The sequence below is a fragment of the Ascidiella aspersa genome, chromosome 5, assembly GCF_963924565.1.
Source record: "Ascidiella aspersa chromosome 5, kaAscAspe10.2, whole genome shotgun sequence".
NCBI lineage: Eukaryota > Metazoa > Chordata > Ascidiacea > Phlebobranchia > Ascidiidae > Ascidiella > Ascidiella aspersa.
Window position 1 is genome coordinate 22,252,439 of NC_139451.1, and position 17,184 is coordinate 22,269,622.

The window sequence follows — 17,184 nt, forward strand, 5'->3', positions numbered from 1 at the left end:
GATCTAGAGCCCACCTTAAAATCAGTTATATATACCTCAGTGTTGTAATGACTCAAGTCAAGGACTTGACTCAAGTGCACTTAATTAATTGTTTGTAAATGACTTGACTTGAATTAAGTATTTTGAGCAAAATGGCTTGATTTGACTTGAGTCTTTTAGGTAAATGACTTGGGTTAAGATTAAGTGTTTTCACGAAGCATTGTTTTTTTATAAAATTGAGTGTTTATCCTAATTATTGCACATAAAACAATTTGCTTGCCCTATTGCCTTTTTAGTATTTATAGTTAAGATATTGCTCATAATCGGACATTTACTCATTTTAATAGTTTTTTTTATGACAAGGGCTTGACTTGAAGTTAACTTGCTCTAATTATGACTTAACTGTGGCTTGACCTGTTATTTATTCAATAAGACTTGACTTCGACTTAGGTTATTTTAAGAATGACTTGACTTGGAATTAAGTAAATTCAAAATGACTTGTTAACAACGTTGAATTATCCCTACAGCACTGCTCTTACCAAAGATCATTTTTTGTCACTCAGATGCGACTTCTTCAGCTTTACATCAAGCGTTCGCAGGCCAACTTCGCCTCGTCGGACCCCACTGACCCTTGACCCCTTGACCCGGCCATCTGTACTACCACCATCGGAGGCGCCCCAGAGCATTTGATCGACGTCGAATTAAGAGCGTCGCGTGGCAACGCTTCATAGGCGCGCGGAACCCCAAAATAAAATCAAATACACACAAAGATATACCGGGTTTTTGCGCGTTGCAAAAGCATGTCTTCTTCAACGACTTTTAGCATTCATCCGGGTTAATATCGACCATATTCTCTGAATAGGTTTAATTTTTAGTTTTGTCTTTTAATTTTTCCACATCGGTATTGCAGCGCGTTCTTCTACCGAAAGACACCCGAGTAGAATACGAGTTAGCTTTATATCCTTTTTCAACGAGGGTTATCTTTTAGCCGTTGTTACCTCAACGAAACGTTATGACTGCTTAATCTTTTTACAGGCCAAACAAATCTACTGAATGTTCAATAAACGTTGAAATGCCAACTCGCACGGTGACAGAAAACGCGTCTTTGTACTTTGCATGGCTTCAAACGGGTTTCGAATGTTGATTTCCCTGCTAAGCGTTTTTCCCCGTTATATTCAAAAATATATATATTTCTATATATAGTGTACACCAGCTGCTGGCCTTTATACATACATTACATATACACCAGTCTCCCACCGTTTCGTTACTGTGACCACAAAGAAATGCCGCGCTTTCCCGCAAGCCTGACTATTAGAAGGATCGGTGCCAGTCGTGTTGCTAGAAAAACCGTCACCGCGTATCTGCTTCGAGTGTTTTTCTCGCCTGCGAAACGTCGCCCCCTGTTTGGTATTGAACGGCCGCTGTCCTTGCCGTGTCTTTTCCGATGACGTACGCGTGACGTCACGTGTTTTTTGGACGCGCGAAACATTTTTTCGCGATCGTAAAAAGAAAAAAAGGGTACGTTGTCGCAAAACGCTTGGTGTGTCATACTTTTTACTTTTGTGTATTTTTGTTGCATTCGGGCCCGATCGTTTTTCAACAAGCTTTTTCTCGAACTGTCTTATTTCGCTCTCGGCCGACTTGCGAGTAATACGTTTCTGGCCCCCCGGTGGTCAGCATTTTGAACGACTTTCTAGTTCGTAAAGACAGCTTACACCACGCCAATATCGCCTAATGAGGACATGTTAAATGCTCTAGTCATTTTTCTTCGCGAATGGCAGCGATCAACAGAACATCAAGCTTTCTACTCCTGCAACACATTTTTCTCCATGGTTTTCATTCCAATCAGTTTTAGATTTGGTTATCAGGAGTGCGCGAAAGCACAATTTTTACAATAAGTAACATTTTGCGTAAAACGAATGTAGCTCAACTCACGACCACAATTGAGGGAGGCCCTGACATAATGCAAGCCTTCAGATTGCCACGGCGCAACGAAAATACGAAAAAAATTGAGGTGCTTTTTTCTCGTCGTTCTCCCGCGTTTGTTTTTTGTCGACAGCAACACATTATTATCATCGTCACGATTTAAAAACGCGTTTTCCTAACGTTGCAAAATCGCCCACGTATATAGACTTCCCACCCCCGATCAGTGTAAAATTACCCGCTGTGTTTTTATCTGTTGCAAATCTCCTAGCAGACGACGCCCCGTGTGTGAATCGCTCTGACTTTCGTGTTTGTATTTTTTTCGTTTTTAGTTTGCCCCAATTCCCTTCCCTCTCTTGTTTTGTTCGCGCGCCGGGCCGTTACCAAATTTTACGTCGTCTCCTTCTTTCTTTCTCTCTCGCGCGCGTCCGCCTTCCCGCTTTTTTGTCCGCGGTCGAATAAAAAGCGGAAACTCGTCGTCCCAAACAGGACTCTGCTTCTTTTTATGAAAATACGGCTGTTACTAAAGTAGTGCGGTTTAAATAATATTTGCCGTTTTCGACCAGGCTATTCACCCGGACACCGAAGTACTTTAAATCGACGTATAATCACTAACGGGTGAAAGTGTAAATAGTTTTATAAGGTTACTTGTTTTATGATGTAACTTGTAACGTAATCTATCAAAACTTTTATGCATTCCAGTAAGAAAATGTGCATGCGTTACGATATGAAAGTTATTATACACCCCTGATAAAAAAAACAAATTAAAGTCATCGACCAGGTAAATAAAAGAACTTAACAAAGTGTTTTAAAATCAACGCAAGTTGTCAAAACCGTCGTTTAAAATACGTTAGAAAATCGCCAACTTAATTAAGGTCCGTTGGTGTCGAGCGGCTTTGTTTTTTCAACACTCCACAAAAGACTTTGCACTGGCAACCGTCAAAAAGTACTCTCCAACTTAAGTGGCCTACGGAGTACCCTGGCGACCCCAAGACAATACTGAAGTACTTTGCCCAAGCTAGTTCTGCCACGTCTGAAAGCTATAACAACGCAGTTTAGTAACATTTTAAAACGAACTTGCGTTAGTTACTTTACCAGGTTTAAAGCAGAGACATAGCCGTTACTTTAGGATCACAATAGTTGGAAAATAAAGGTTAACACTAATTTCCGAAATAGGAAAAGATTTTTTAAGATTACGACGCGTATAGTTAAGAAATATCAGATGGTGGGTCGCTACCATTCGTCAGTACGATGTTTTTCAGATGAGGTTGATCACAGATAAACTACTCTACTCATGAGACTGCACTGCATAACTAATGCCTATCCTTAAAAAACTAAACTGCTACAACGCTCATTAAATTAAAATGACTACAGTAATTGGGTCCACGTTAGATTGCATTAAATCAACCATGCCATGGTAAACATTTATTTCGGTTTATGTCAAGACAGTAGTTGAAAGCAAAAAGAAAACCAATACCTATTGCAAGTAGACTTCTTGAAAACTCAACTTATTCTCTGCTTAAGTGCTTTATAATTGTATAGGAAAAACTGTTCAGTGCTTTGTGTGATGAGTGTATTGACTAAAACAGTAGACTTGCTCCGTGTAACGATTCGTATGACTATTTAGCCTATTCATATAGGGATTTAGCATTCGTATGTAATGTAATGAACGTTGAAATGCAACATTATTATTATTATTAGTGGACTTGTTACTGTATTATTACTGGACTTGCTACTGTAGGACAAACAGATAGGACCACTCTTGTTTAAGGTTTTGTATCGATTTGTGTGACCTTTACACGAGTCTGTTTTAAATAAATACCTTTTGATCTATAGAATCCGGCATCTTTACTAATGTCGCAGTATTGTAGGCAGTAGCTTTCGATTAGTTGCCGAACAGTAAAATGTAAAAAACAACATTTTGGTGCATTACTGGTGAAAGGAACGACCAAATCAATTTGCAAATGGATAACAAAGTATCTATCAATCTGTTGAAAGAAATGTCGGGAATTCAATTGCTTTCTATACACCACATTAAATCCGATTCTCAAGCATTACAAAGACGAGCAAATGAAGGAAACACGTTTACCTGGAAAACTAAATCCTTCACTAACGGATTAATGAAATGTTGCACTGAACTTCGTGACCATGTACAACGCTAGATTAGATTATTTGTATAGCCTGTTTAGGTTGCAAACAGGTAGATTTTATGTTGTATAGACGTCGCTAAAATTTAGAAGTTATTAGTTTGGAAATTTACCAGATTTGAATGGAGTTAATCGTTAACTGAATTTAATTAATCGTTAACTGTAATTTTGTTACCCAAACCATTAAAATGTTTTATAACATTTAGGTGTTACCCTTTTTGTATGCTTGTTTTCTTTGTAAAATCATTTTGATTAGGTGTAGGTTTCCGTGTACTGTACTGTCTACAAATAAAAAGTAGTATAGTGCACAGCATGTTGCTCTCGTGTTTTCTCGCTTATTAGCGCTTCACCTAAATCTTGCTCGCCGTATTGATTCGTGTTTGTAAAACGAATATTCTAAAATCGCTTCTCCTCCTATACCCATGCGATTTATTTTTCGGATTTAGTTGTTGTATTTTTATTTAATGAAAATCCTATCATTTCTAAGTATATCTCGACAGGTCATTTAGTTGGCAGGGATTTCGCGCGTATTGAAACAAGTGCTGTAAATATGAGATTTCTATAAACTTTGCTATTTGTGAACAGTGAAAAAAATGCTCAACACCCGATTTTATGTAAAACTAAATGCTGTCAAAAACTATGGTGAAACCAAGCATTTTATATTTCTCTATATTCGACTGTACTGTGGACAAAACACGTTGAAACCGACCTCATTTTATTTAGCCTTGTGCCAATTTTGCAGCGTATTGCTGCAGATATTTTGGAAAGTATTAAAATCAGACACTTTTACAATCCTTTAAAAACTATGAAAATGTCACTGTGTAAGGCTTTGTAGTAAGTGTGACTTGTGTTTTTGTTTTTTGTATCTATTTTTGTCTCCGGACGACTATTCAGCCAGCTGCATTTACCTAAACGCGTAGCTTTGTGTAAATAAATTTTAGAAGTCGATTTAGTTTTGTTTAAAAGAAAAAGGTTTTATGTTTACTGTATAAAGATGACATTTGGCTTTCGTTTAACAAAAAAATGTTGTATGGATACTTTATAGACTTTGGTCAATACGTTTATTGAGCGTTATATTCGCGCAGCACAAAGGTCAGAAACACGAAACACGTTAAACATAACAACGCGATTTGAGAACGCACTTTGGACATTTAGGCCGCTTAAGAGTTATTATACGCAAGGCCTTATTTGAAAAAATGTCCGATGAATATTCAAAGCGACATAAAGAAGCTTACAAAAAGAAAGTTTCAAAAGGTTTGTCTGCCGATATATTAAAAGCACAGAAGCAGGTTTTCGTGCCGCGGATGTACATACAGTTAAGCAAAATGTTGTAGGAACGGTGTGTGTATAGTTTCAAAGGGTTCTGTTGCAAACTTTTTCACACAGAAGAGAGCAGGGCCCTAATCCCGAGGCGGTTGGCGAACTTCAAACGTATCCTCGGCCATTCCAGATCGCTTGGCCAACTTTTGCTTTCCTTCCGACTCGCCAGCCTCCTCGAAATTTGCCCGCTTGTCAACATCAAGGTGCAGCGACTGTTTTCCGCCAAACCCGGCGTTGGCCAGTTCCGGATTTTCGCTTACCCAGTTTAACCATTGCTTGCGGCGCGCCTCGTCTCTGTTTAGCTCCTGGCCGCTCAAAGCACTGCACAAAGCGCTCAGGGCGCCGACGTTTCGCGCCGAAGGATCGTAGGACCGCTTGCCGCCCGGGTTGTACCTGTTGCTCCAGTGCTGGCGAAATGCAATGCGCAGAGGCTTTTGGCCATCGTCGCCCTCTTGCTTATTTCCGGCGCCAATCAGTTGCAGAATCTTACGCGCCAGCTCTCGAACTTCCAAGTTGGACTCCATTTCGCGTTCGACGTCGAAGGAGGGGTCGTAGCCGTTGTTATTGTTGTCGTCAGATAGTGGAAAAGACTTTGCGTTGACGAAAGCGCACGCCACGAAGGCGACGTGGCACGCCAGGCAGGTCGCTACTAGATTCATGACCTTCTTAAATTGACTTTTGTTTGATCGCTCGGTAATTGACTTAACTAGAAAATTAGCCTTATCAGAAAACAAAAGAAAAATTGGTTGAGTCTACTCAAGTCAAATAAGTCGATTTAAAACAACACATGTCCTACTCCGACCGAAGAAAGTATTAATGCCAACACACGTAATAGGCGTGTATTTTTCCATATCGTATTAGTTTGCCAGGGTATGCTTAAGATCAAAAATATATATTCCTATCTTTAACGGAGTACTCCTATGAATTTATCAATTCTACCAATAAGATATCGCGAAGGTTTAACCACCGAAAATTGAGGGTCTCGGTTTGAAAATCTAAATCATGTGGAGCACCCCTTTTTGGTCTATATAGGTCGATAATTGACGAGTAATTGCGAGAAACGCGGTAACTCGGCCGGATTTAGAACCCATCTTTACTGGATTGACGATTTGAATTGCTTAAACAAGTCTACTTTAATCCTATAACGTAAAAACGGCCAGACATAAATAGATCTATTTCAACGCCGGTAATGTACAACAACCCTTTTAACCGTTGTATACCTGTGCAAAGCAAGAATAACGATATTTCTTTATAAAAGCCCAGCTATCGATCTATCAGTTTTATCGCCGTTAATATACAACGGTCCTGAGATAACCGTTGTACCTCTGCAAAACAAGTATAACGAAACTTATTTAAAAAAGCCAGCTATTCATATATCAGTTTTATCGCCGTTTATATACAACGGGCCTATTTAACCGTTGTACCTAAGCAAGTATAACGATATTTCTTAATAGCCAGCCGTCGGGCGTCCATAGCCAATTGTATCGCCTTTAATATACGCAGCGGGCAATCCAAAACGGCATTTCCGTGTTCACCTGGTCCAACAAAATACCTGATCTGGCCGGACGACATGAAAGGGACATGCATTAAATAGGCGGCCCGCGTTGAGCGATTACCGCTGTCAGGCCTAATTCGATTTCGATTCGGATGCTTTTAGTTTAGCGCGGAGACAGAAACGTGAACTGACGTGCGGCGATCGAACGCGCAAAGCGAGAAGACGGGATCTGGTGTTTATTTTTACCGCTTTACCAGTGTGTGAAATAGCCGAAGGCCAGCGCGCCAGTGCTTCGACCGACTTTTCGCGTCTCATTTCCCGCGGGACCGCATTAGTCACCTGCCGGCGAGCGGCGCAAATGCCCGATCGACGGATAATTCGTCCGTTGACCGAGAGTGCAAAAAGGCCCGCCTGCCATCAACGGGCCAATTGCCCTTGCCGTTTCGTTGCGGGCCAATTTGCGTCCTAATCTAATTCCCTTTGACCGGTTCGGCTGATTTCTCGCAAACAACGTTAACCGGCCCACTGAGCGAATCGCGGGAAATTCGGCGAATTTTGCGCTATACCAAAAAAAAGCATTTTATTTTATTGTCGTTTATTTTGTAATGCAAAGAGAAGCGAACGATTTATTTTACGAGGAACGATTTGTTTGACGTTTAAACTTCCACCGACTTCCACTCCTATCAATTTTTATTACTGGCTACCCGGCTTGGTGATATCATCAGTGTTGTAAACAAGTCATTTTGAAATAACTTAAGTCCCAGTCGAGTCATTTGTAAAATAACTTAAGTCCAAGTCAAGTGTTTTTGAATAAATAACAAGTCAAGTCCCAGTCCAAGTCATCGGTTGCACAAGTCAAGTCCCAGTCAAGTCATAATTAGAGCAAGTCAAATTCATGTCCAGCCCTTGTCAAAAAAGTAAAACTTTAAATTATGAAAACCGGCAAACTTCTCCGATTATTATGAGCATCTCAAGTTAATAATAAAATAAAAGCAACATATTGCAAGCAAATTCTTTTATGTGCAAAGATTGGGATAAATAACGTAATTTTACAAATAATTGCTTAATTAAAACAATTTATTTTAACCCAAGTCATTTGTCCAAATGACTTAAGTCAAGTCAAGTCATTTGCCCAAAAGACTTAAGTCAAGTCATTTAAAAACAGTGACTTAAGTGCACTTAAGTCAAGTCATTGACTTAAGTCATTACAACACTGGATATCATGACACGAATACAATTTGCAAACCGTGAAAAACAAACTAAATGCGTGCGTTTTTAACTGTTCGGATAAGTCTTCAACTTCGTGAAATATATAACCATATCTTGTACAGAACAAAGCCTACGATTTTCTTCTTTTACACATGTCTATTATGTTATATATAATCGTCTCGTTGTATGTTCACGTCGAAACACTTAAAACAAGTTTTGAGCTGACCAACCCAACTTGCACCTGCTGCTTTATATGGCCACAAGCTTGCCGCTTTTGTTTCTGTCACTGTTTTTATTTTTATATTAATAATTAACGGGCGTCCAACACGGAAAATTGTTTATGCATTAAACATGCATAAGCCGTCATTTATTAATTCCGAATAGCTTTAAATTGGGGCCAGATTAGTCCACGTTTTTGATAAATCTGTTAGGCGCCCTATTTTGTTTTAAATGGCAATGTCATTTTTTATATTCCGTTAATGGCGAACGCGGCCCAGCACCTGAACATCGATCTCCTCTGTTTTCGACTACGTTTTTGAATTTTTTTACGTTACACTCGCAAATATAAGGAAACCAAAGTCGTTATTGCACGAATATATAAGCAAATTTATTTTTCGCCGAAATACGCGCGATTCGACTTTAAAACAGAAAAATGTCGCACCACCAAAGCACAGATTTTGAATAAAATGTTTTCCAGCATAATGCAAGCGCGACTTGATATCATTTTGCAAATGTGTTCGCCGGTAAAGCGTCAAAAACAGCCAAGTGAAGATATCAAACGCGAAAACACAGGTTTAAAATAGATACAAAACTATAGCCGCAAGGCCGAAAATCGCGTCAAGCAAAATTTTACTACAGCAAAATAACGTGCATGAGCTTATAAACCGAGTGACTTTTCAAAACCTATTTCTGGGCGTCGAAATCCGTATCTCTTTCCGACTTTTCCGAAACTTCCTTGTCGCATACCGGCTTCGGCTGCGCGATCTTGAAAGCCTCCTCCGGCATACCGCGGGTCATCTTCCTCCTGTGTCCTTGCGAGTCGAACTCCGCGAGGTCCACGCTCCTCTTACCTCCAGGACCCAGGCCGGTGCTCCAATGCTGCCTCTTGCTGATGACGTGTCCATCTTCCGGAGCCGAGACTCCCCCAGGAAAGGCGTTGTTTAGGCGCTTTCCCCCTGGTTTAAACATCGGGCTCCAGTGCTGTCGCTCGTTTCGCGGGCTCGTCTCCATCTCTTCGATCTTCTTAAGGAGCAGGATCCAGGATGGGATCAGAGAGTCCTCCGTAGTATGCCCGACGCCACCATACAAACCTCCAGCCGCGTTCCCAGCTAGTTTCGGGTGCCCTTCCTCCGAGTCTAGTTCACCCTGTTCCGCGAATTGATTCTGAGCGCCAGGGAGCGAGTTCTTCTTGCCGCCGGGAAGATAGAAGTTGCTCCAGTGCTGGCGTATGACCGCCGGAAGAATATAACGCGAGATTCCGCTCCGTTTCTTCCCGCCCGGCTGATACCTGTCGCTCCAATGTTGTCTGCTCTCGACGCGATGCAATCCGTTCCACGTTTCACTTTCGTCCTCTGAGGGTCCTCCGGCCCAGTTCAGACTCTCTTCAGTCGGCGGCATTTGCTGGAGGTAGCGCTGGATGTAGAGGTCCGTAAGCGTCGTGTCGCCTTCCTCCTCCTCCTTTTCCACCTCGTACGCGCTCGGCTGCTCTCCGGAGGACTTTGTCGGAAAAGCGATCGCGGTCAAGCAGCAGGCGCTCAGCACCAAGCCGAAGCATAACAACAACTTCATTTTCCCTTTAGATCTTCCTGCTTTTTTACTGTTTTTGAGTTGCTGTTGTTCAAGCTAAAAACTGCGAAACGAAATCTCGGTTAAAAGAGAACATTACTTGGAAATAGAAAATTCTTATCCGCCTGATTTTAAGAGGTTTGACACTATTTTGTTCTATATTATACCACTTTGCACTATATAAGTATCCTAAAATTCTGCTCGGTTGGGATATACTTTTTTGTCAATTGAACACCTTTTTTGAATACTTTCCTAAAAGTATAGCGATAGTAAGTGTAATCGATAAATCTGCAAAGTGTCCGCACTCTGTAAGCCGACTGAGAACCAGCCATTTAGGACTATTTGAGTTTTTCATTGCGGTTACTTGACGACAAATACTTTACAATACATTAAATATCCTTTAATTTGAAAATTAGACTCTAATAAATTGCTAATACAACAATAAACCAAATGACGTAGTTAGTTAAACCACTAAAAATGAGAGTAGTACGAGTGACGTCCGGTACATAATTTATTCGGGTACCCGATGTAAGGGGCGGAAATTACTTCCAATATATTCGATATGCAATGACGTAATATTTTTTTACAAAATTGCCAAATCATTGAAACAAAACTAGGAAGTGTTTTTAGTTTGTTGTACGCCAACATTTTTTACTAAGTCACTTCTTACTGTAAATTGAATATTTTTTAAGAAATTTCTATCTCAAGATAGAAAACGTTACTTTGGATCACAAATCGTGACTGAAGTGCAAATCAAATATTAGGTATAAGATCGGCAACAAGACCACGAAAAGCGCAAAGCTGGAATACTACATTGCTACGTTCAACACGATTTTCAACTTGATAAAAAAATATTGAAACTCGATTTCACTTCGACTTTCCTTCACAAGATTTTCCTGCCTCGCCGAAAAGGCTCACTGGATGCCGAGGTGTCGACGCCCCTCCATAAATACCCCCGGATTATGACGGAGAGCCATCACGCCCCGAGAGTAGCCATCGATCAACGCATTTTCCGTGCGGATGCAGACGCATATTGCGTGTAATAATCAAGACAAGGTGCCATAACCCGTCGGGACCAAAATCGTGCATTTTCCCGGTTTCGTTATCTTACAGGCGAGGCGCCAACTGAGCCGGCTTATTGGAGCTTCGGGTCTTGGCGGAAATTCAATGAATTATACTTCCGCGGTTGCCGGCGATAATTGCATTTCTTCTGCGTCACAAGTCGATTCTCATAATTTGGCGTCGAAGAGATGAAGGGCCGCATATATGGATGCTTTTCAAAAACACATCAAAATAATAATTTTTTTTTCGGCGAAGACAAAGCATTGCGTTTTAATTATGGCGGATTTCAGAGTATCAAATAATGCTTTATTAAGGCCAATATATAAGTACAGTACGCAACATTGTGAACGTTTTGATTATCTCTTTGTTCATTTTTAACATCAAGATGTTTGATATTCCTTTTACGTCTAATACCTCCAACCATTATGCTACAAAACAGATGCTTGATTTCGATATACTTGGTTTAAACTCTAACGAATATTTCATGTTTGACGGGAGACCTAATTATTTTCTTTACCGCCCAGAGAAATTATTTTAAACCTGAAAACGCCCCTCCTTCTAGGTTGGCCTCAACTATTGTCCAGCTCCTACAGGTAGGTTTTATTCTGCTTTTAAGACAACTTGTCTTAATAGCTCAAGGTTTATGTTCACATCCATGGATATTTTTCGATGATTATATAGATAATTTTTCCAATGCAACCTTGATTTCGTCAACTCCTTTAAAAACAAGATACATGCTCGCTATGTTTTTTTAATTTGTCCTCGCTACATGTATGTCAAAAATTTTGAAAAGTGCTCTAATATTAAAAATGTTTAAGCGTTTTCTTTGCCCAATGCTATGTTTTGTTTTATTTGTCCTCGCTGCATGTATGCAAAATCATTTAAAAATATTGTTATATTAAAAAATGGGCAAATTCGTTTTCTTTGCCTAATGGGTTTTATCCTTCTAAGATAAAATATTGCAAAATTAAACAAACAAATGTACAAATGTTTTCCCGTACACGAAGTTTCTGCCAAAGTTCCATATTTACGTACACGGGTTCGCTTAAGATAACGTAACAAGTACAAAGCATTTCCACTTTTGTTTCGATGTATTGCGAATCTTCTTTTGAAACTTGACATCATAATTTATTTTCAACTTGAAAGGGAGCAAGGTTATGATTATGTGTAGCCAATCACCCGCTGCTTTGCAATGACTAACACAGTACACCGTATGAATCTAATACATGCATAGCCTCGGCATGTTTTTCTTCCGTTTAACGACGGCCTTTCTTTTTCGTGGCAACGGGTTAACCCCTTTGCGTTTTATCCGTTTTCTATTTTCGTCAAAATCACCGCCGATCAGCCGTGCATTCGAGCACGTTTACGCCAGGTCGACGATTCGTATCCGCGAATCGGCAGCTTGGATTAGGCTCGTTTTCGATCATTCGCACCGTAATTGACCAAATCGAATTGCCCGCCCCCGGAATTGAAGACTAGCGGTTCGGGAGATCGGCGGGCGGCGAACGTCCCCCCCAGACGATCAATAATGCACAGGAATCCGCCGTCGTGCCATTTTACCCGGGATTGACGCGCGCGATCCGGCCGGGAAAAAATATGTGTTTGCTTCCGAACGCCGGTAGTCGGTTGACTTGTAGATTTAAACAAGCAATGTTGTTATTGTTGGGCTTTCTTCAGCAAAACAAGATGACCGTGAGTACTAAAGAAATACCTCTGCAACAGTGGTAAACCCAGAATCATATAAACTCCATTTGTGACAACAAAAAACACAAAACACTACAGAGGATTTTAACAAGCACTACAGAGGATTTTAACAAGCAAAGTACTAATGAAATACCCCTGAAACCATGAAAAAAATTAGAAGCACTAATGAAATACCCCCTGAAACCATGAAAAAAATATTTGGGACATAAAAAACAAAAACAGTTCAGTGGATTTTAACAAGCAATTTTTTGTGGTTGGGCTGTTTTTTGCCAAACCAAAATGAGAACCATAAACACTAAAGAAATACCCCTTGGAAATCCCTAAAAATGAAGCATGAAAAAAAAGGATGAAAAACTCTAAGTTTGACAAAAAAAACAACTAAACAGAAACACTTAAATTCAATTTAATATCCTACAGCATTATGAATAGCAAATGAAACAGTAGGCTGTCTCAAAACGAACAATAACACTGCTGTAATAGTTATCGATGACATCATCAAAAGAGAAACGTATACTGGAATCTTAGGTAAAAACATCCCAGCTATAGCGTTTTGGTTAATGCGATATTCGCTTGAAAAAAAACACAAAAAACTAACATTTCGACTTAATCGTGATCAAAAAATTGTCAGTCGCCTCAGCAGAAGCGAATTCGCAATATCGCCTTTTCTCCGCTGGCATAATCTCTACTGTAATTGCACAATTAGGCTGTTTTTTGTGCGACCCTTGAGAAATTTGTTTCGGTTTCTAGAACATCTTGCATGTGCTACGTGTGCATATTTATCTGAACTGGTAAATGTGTATATTATCAGGATTTTGTGCTCGATAAAACCAAGCATGAATAAAGCAGATGCAAGTAATGTGGAGTCCGTTTTTTTTATCTGGCGTCCCCATTGGACCGCTAGTTGCTGTGGGTTCCGACGCGGGACGCAATTAGGCGCCGTGACGTCAGGAGACGCCATATTGCGCGTCATCGCTTCGGCCGACAGGTGCCTGGACCGCATTTCGAGCGCTCCTTGGGAGTGTTAATTACGGATTAGCGCCGAGCTGAGAATATGATTTTTTGCGCCCGCGGCCAACGTGGCTCGACCCTTTTTTTTATTGTTTTACCTATAGCGATACAGAATTGCTTTTTGCCGATACTGGAATAATGGATTTGAAAAGGAGACGTTTTTAAAGGCTTACAAAGTTTAAGCTGTTTTGTCGTTATTGACTGGCACAACTTAAACGACAAACATAATTATAAGGATAATGACAAAGAATCGAAGTTCCGAAAGTGTAGCCTAATAACAGTGCTCCGCAACCGTTTTCCACTCGCGGCCAATAGATATAAAACAAATCGGCGGCACACCTGCCAAATATATGTTGACCTAAAATTTCTGAAGCTGGCCGAAGTCCTGAAAATTCTACCTCTTTGCAATAGCTGATTAGAGAATAGAGGGCTTTTACTAGCATTCGAAAAATGAAACCTGACATTGTTGCCTTATATTTTTTACTGAATTTATTTTTTGAAACAGCTGGCAACTAATTATACCATATCATAAAATGCCAATATTAGAGCCTATTTACAATGGTATTTTATGTGTTTCAAGTATATGGTTAATCTCCCTTTCCAATTTGGTGTAGAGTTTGAAAACAATAGTTGTGTGTTTCCTTCTGGTAGTTGAGTCAGTTAAAAATATTTTAATGTTCGGTGATAGTAAATAACTTAATTTGTGAAATATACATTTTTAACGTTAATTTGACTGATTATTATAAAGTAAAAAGTACCTCACCTCGTGCACGTCACGGCACGCTTGGCATGGTCTCGCGGCGCACCACTTCACGAGCACTGCTGGTATATAGTTTACGACGTAAAGGTTCTCGACGGCCGGAATTGCTTAAAATGACACGCAGAAAGCTTGCGTAAAATTGAGCCTATGAACTACAATCTATAACACTTTTATTCACCTTGACATGGAATGCTGTTCGACTTTTTAAATTTAACGTTTTTAAATAGTAGAGTTGTTGGTATACGACCAATATATGCATTTCACAGCCAAACATATTGTTGACAAATTCATAAATGTAATGCAATTTGACTTGAACATTGTCCACTAGAAGAATTTGACTTTGCGGAACATGCCTAAAAATTATCGCATTTTAAAAAGGACACAGCAGTTGTTATTTGAAACCTAAAAACGGAAAAAAATACCTGTCAAAGTTTTTTTTATCTAAAATTATATTCAACTTGAAAAAATAGAGTGTTTATTGAGAAAGAGATCAAAGATAAAGCACGATGGCCTGTCCGACACATTATTATTCAAGGAAAGTCCTTGAGACATTTGCAAAATTGAAAAAATATTCGCGGTTTAGACCTTAAGCTTTATCATTTTTCCTACCAGTTATGTAAAATGAAAACTCGGAATGTGATTAGTGTCAAAACATAAATAGGATCGTAATTTCACGAAATACTTTTTCTCGCCCAGTTTCATTAGAATAAGTGCCAAAGAAATCACAATAAATCGTTAAAATTGAATAAACGGGTATAGCATTTTCAATATCAAAGAGAATCCCGAATTAAATTGCTTTGTATGTAGAACGTGTCGAAAATATTTTGCCAACCAAATACCAGAAGAAATCCCCTTTTAAAAAGCCAAATGATGTTAACATGGGCGATCAACTTGATTAAACTAGATTGCACCGAATATAAGAGTCGTTAAAGGATGTTTCGGGGACTCGGGACTGCGGTTGTTTAGGCCGGAGTCGGGGGTCGCACTCGACTTTTGGTCTAAGTCGGATTCGGTTAAAAACAACCCGAGTCCGACTCCCGATCAGTCCTGAGTCTGACTCCAGAAGACGTGGCAATATCGTAGAGTCCCGATTCCGGCTCTGACTACGTATACACTTGTATTTCACTCATCCACGAACCTAAAAAAAGGTGCATATAGTCACCAGTCAGCAATCCATTTCTATGGGCGCATAAGCCATCCACCAACAATACTTACGGTTGGCAAATATTCTACCATGCTATTCCATCTTTACAATTTACAATTTTCGGCTTAATTACTTTTGAAATTTGTGGTTTTACGTATAGTCTTACTCGAATCCCGAGTCCCGAGTTCGACTCCAGCAAAATAATCCCACTCCGTCGAGTCATGAGTCACCGACTCCGCAGCCCTGCAACAAAGTCTCATTTAATACGTTTTCTCGCCTGCAGCGAATACTTCACGAACAACTAAATCTTTTGAAAGCTTGGCTGTAACTCAGACTAAGGTTTTGCCAGTCCAAAATTGTTTACCGTCAAATGTGGACTTTACTTTAACTATATCGAAAAGGCTTGTAAACATTGTTAGTACAAGCGGGCCCTGGTCCGGTCCCACTCTCTTAAATTGCTTACGTTGTCCTTGTGTAAGATTTTTAAATTTGTTTATTATAAGCTAATGAAATTTGTTTTTTTTAAAGCCCTTCTCAAATAAATATTATTTTGTTTACCATGGCCGCTATCATTTTAATTGTTTTCTTAAAAAAAAATCATTGGGGAAAAATGTTTTTTTACTTACCGCATAACTTCTGTTAGTATTTCATAAAGTGGTAACCCCATGAAAATGACCACGAGAGGAGCTCTCCTTCAACAAAGTAAACATCTATTGTGACGTAAGAGCTGGCTGTATGATGTTTAGTTTTTGTTCTCAACCGTCCGAGAGAAAATTTCCTCGTTTTAGAATTTCACCGATACCTTAATATGTTTTTCAAAAACTAGGAGTTATCAGTAGACGGTTCACCGTAAAGGACATGTAGTTCTTAGGTTTCGGTATGACAATTGACAGTTGATAAAATGTACGGTAAGTTTTATCAATTTTAATGAACTTGTTGTGTTATTCACATTTGTAGCAAACAGAAAGCTGGTTTATTTCAGAAAATTCTGAAGGTTAGAATAAATATTAGTATTTAGCAACTATTCATAATTAGACATTTGCTCGATACTTCAATCGTTCAATTGCCAGTCAGTTAAAGCAAGTTATGTTGAACACATTTTTACTATTTCTTTTTTGATTTTCTGGTTTTATTTTTATTAAATAAGTTATATTTTGGTATAAATCGTGGGTGGTGTTTCAGAATCCTACCACATTTTGTCCAGGCGATCATATTGCTAACAATATTTGGGTTAGGGTGAGAGTGGGCCAAGTAGTATTATTATATTTATTCTCTCCTATTTATTTCTTCCATACAAACTCATTTTTTTACTGTAAACTCATAAATAACAAGTTGACATAAAATAACAAGTATTATCAACACTGAGACCCGTCTGCATTCTGTGGCTGGTGCACATCTGATATTTTTTAAAGAACTTAGTGTGCACACCTTAATTAGTACATTGCACCATTAAATTAAAAAAAAATGTGGTAAGATTTAGCTTATCAATTAAAACATTTTTTTCCTACACTCCTAATATCCTTTAAAACTAATTGACATGGCCCCATTATTGTGCAAAGAATTCAGACTTGTATGTTTTCATATTGAATACACTTTAAGTAGGCTTTCTAGCAAACCTAACAACTTTTTTAATTTCCTTTTCAGTGCT

General features: G+C 39.3%; 2 protein-coding genes across 2 annotated transcripts in view; one reads left to right on the forward strand and one right to left on the reverse strand.

Moving 5' to 3' along the window:
• LOC146145419 (CLIP-associating protein 1-like) overlaps positions 1 to 2,351 on the forward strand; it is a 39,733-nt gene extending 37,382 nt beyond the window's left edge. Inside the window, exon 43 of the mRNA XM_083390557.1 lies at positions 543 to 2,351. Coding sequence (XP_083246683.1) covers positions 543 to 614 — 72 coding nt within the window. The 3' untranslated portion in view covers positions 615 to 2,351. The remainder of the gene's footprint in view (positions 1 to 542) is intronic.
• Positions 2,352 to 8,976: 6,625 nt separating this feature from the next.
• LOC146145420 (uncharacterized) lies at positions 8,977 to 9,861 on the reverse strand. The gene is made up of 2 exons (XM_083390558.1): positions 9,468 to 9,861; positions 8,977 to 9,194 (listed from the first exon to the last, which is right to left on the reverse strand). The coding sequence occupies exons 1-2, from the start codon at positions 9,859 to 9,861 to the stop codon at positions 8,977 to 8,979; spliced, it is 612 nt and encodes a 203-aa protein (XP_083246684.1).
• Positions 9,862 to 17,184: the final 7,323 nt, after the last annotated feature.

What these genes read in the sequence shown, in the direction of transcription:
- LOC146145420 (XM_083390558.1), bottom strand. Translation starts at nt 9,861, where the DNA reads ATGAAGTTGTTGTTATGCTTCGGCTTGGTGCTGAGCGCCTGCTGCTTG. An exon ending in CGGCAAGAAGAACTCGCTCC is followed by an intron (nt 9,195 to 9,467) that starts CTGGCGCTCAGA and finishes CTCCGGAAGATG; the next exon opens with GACACGTCATCAGCAAGAGG.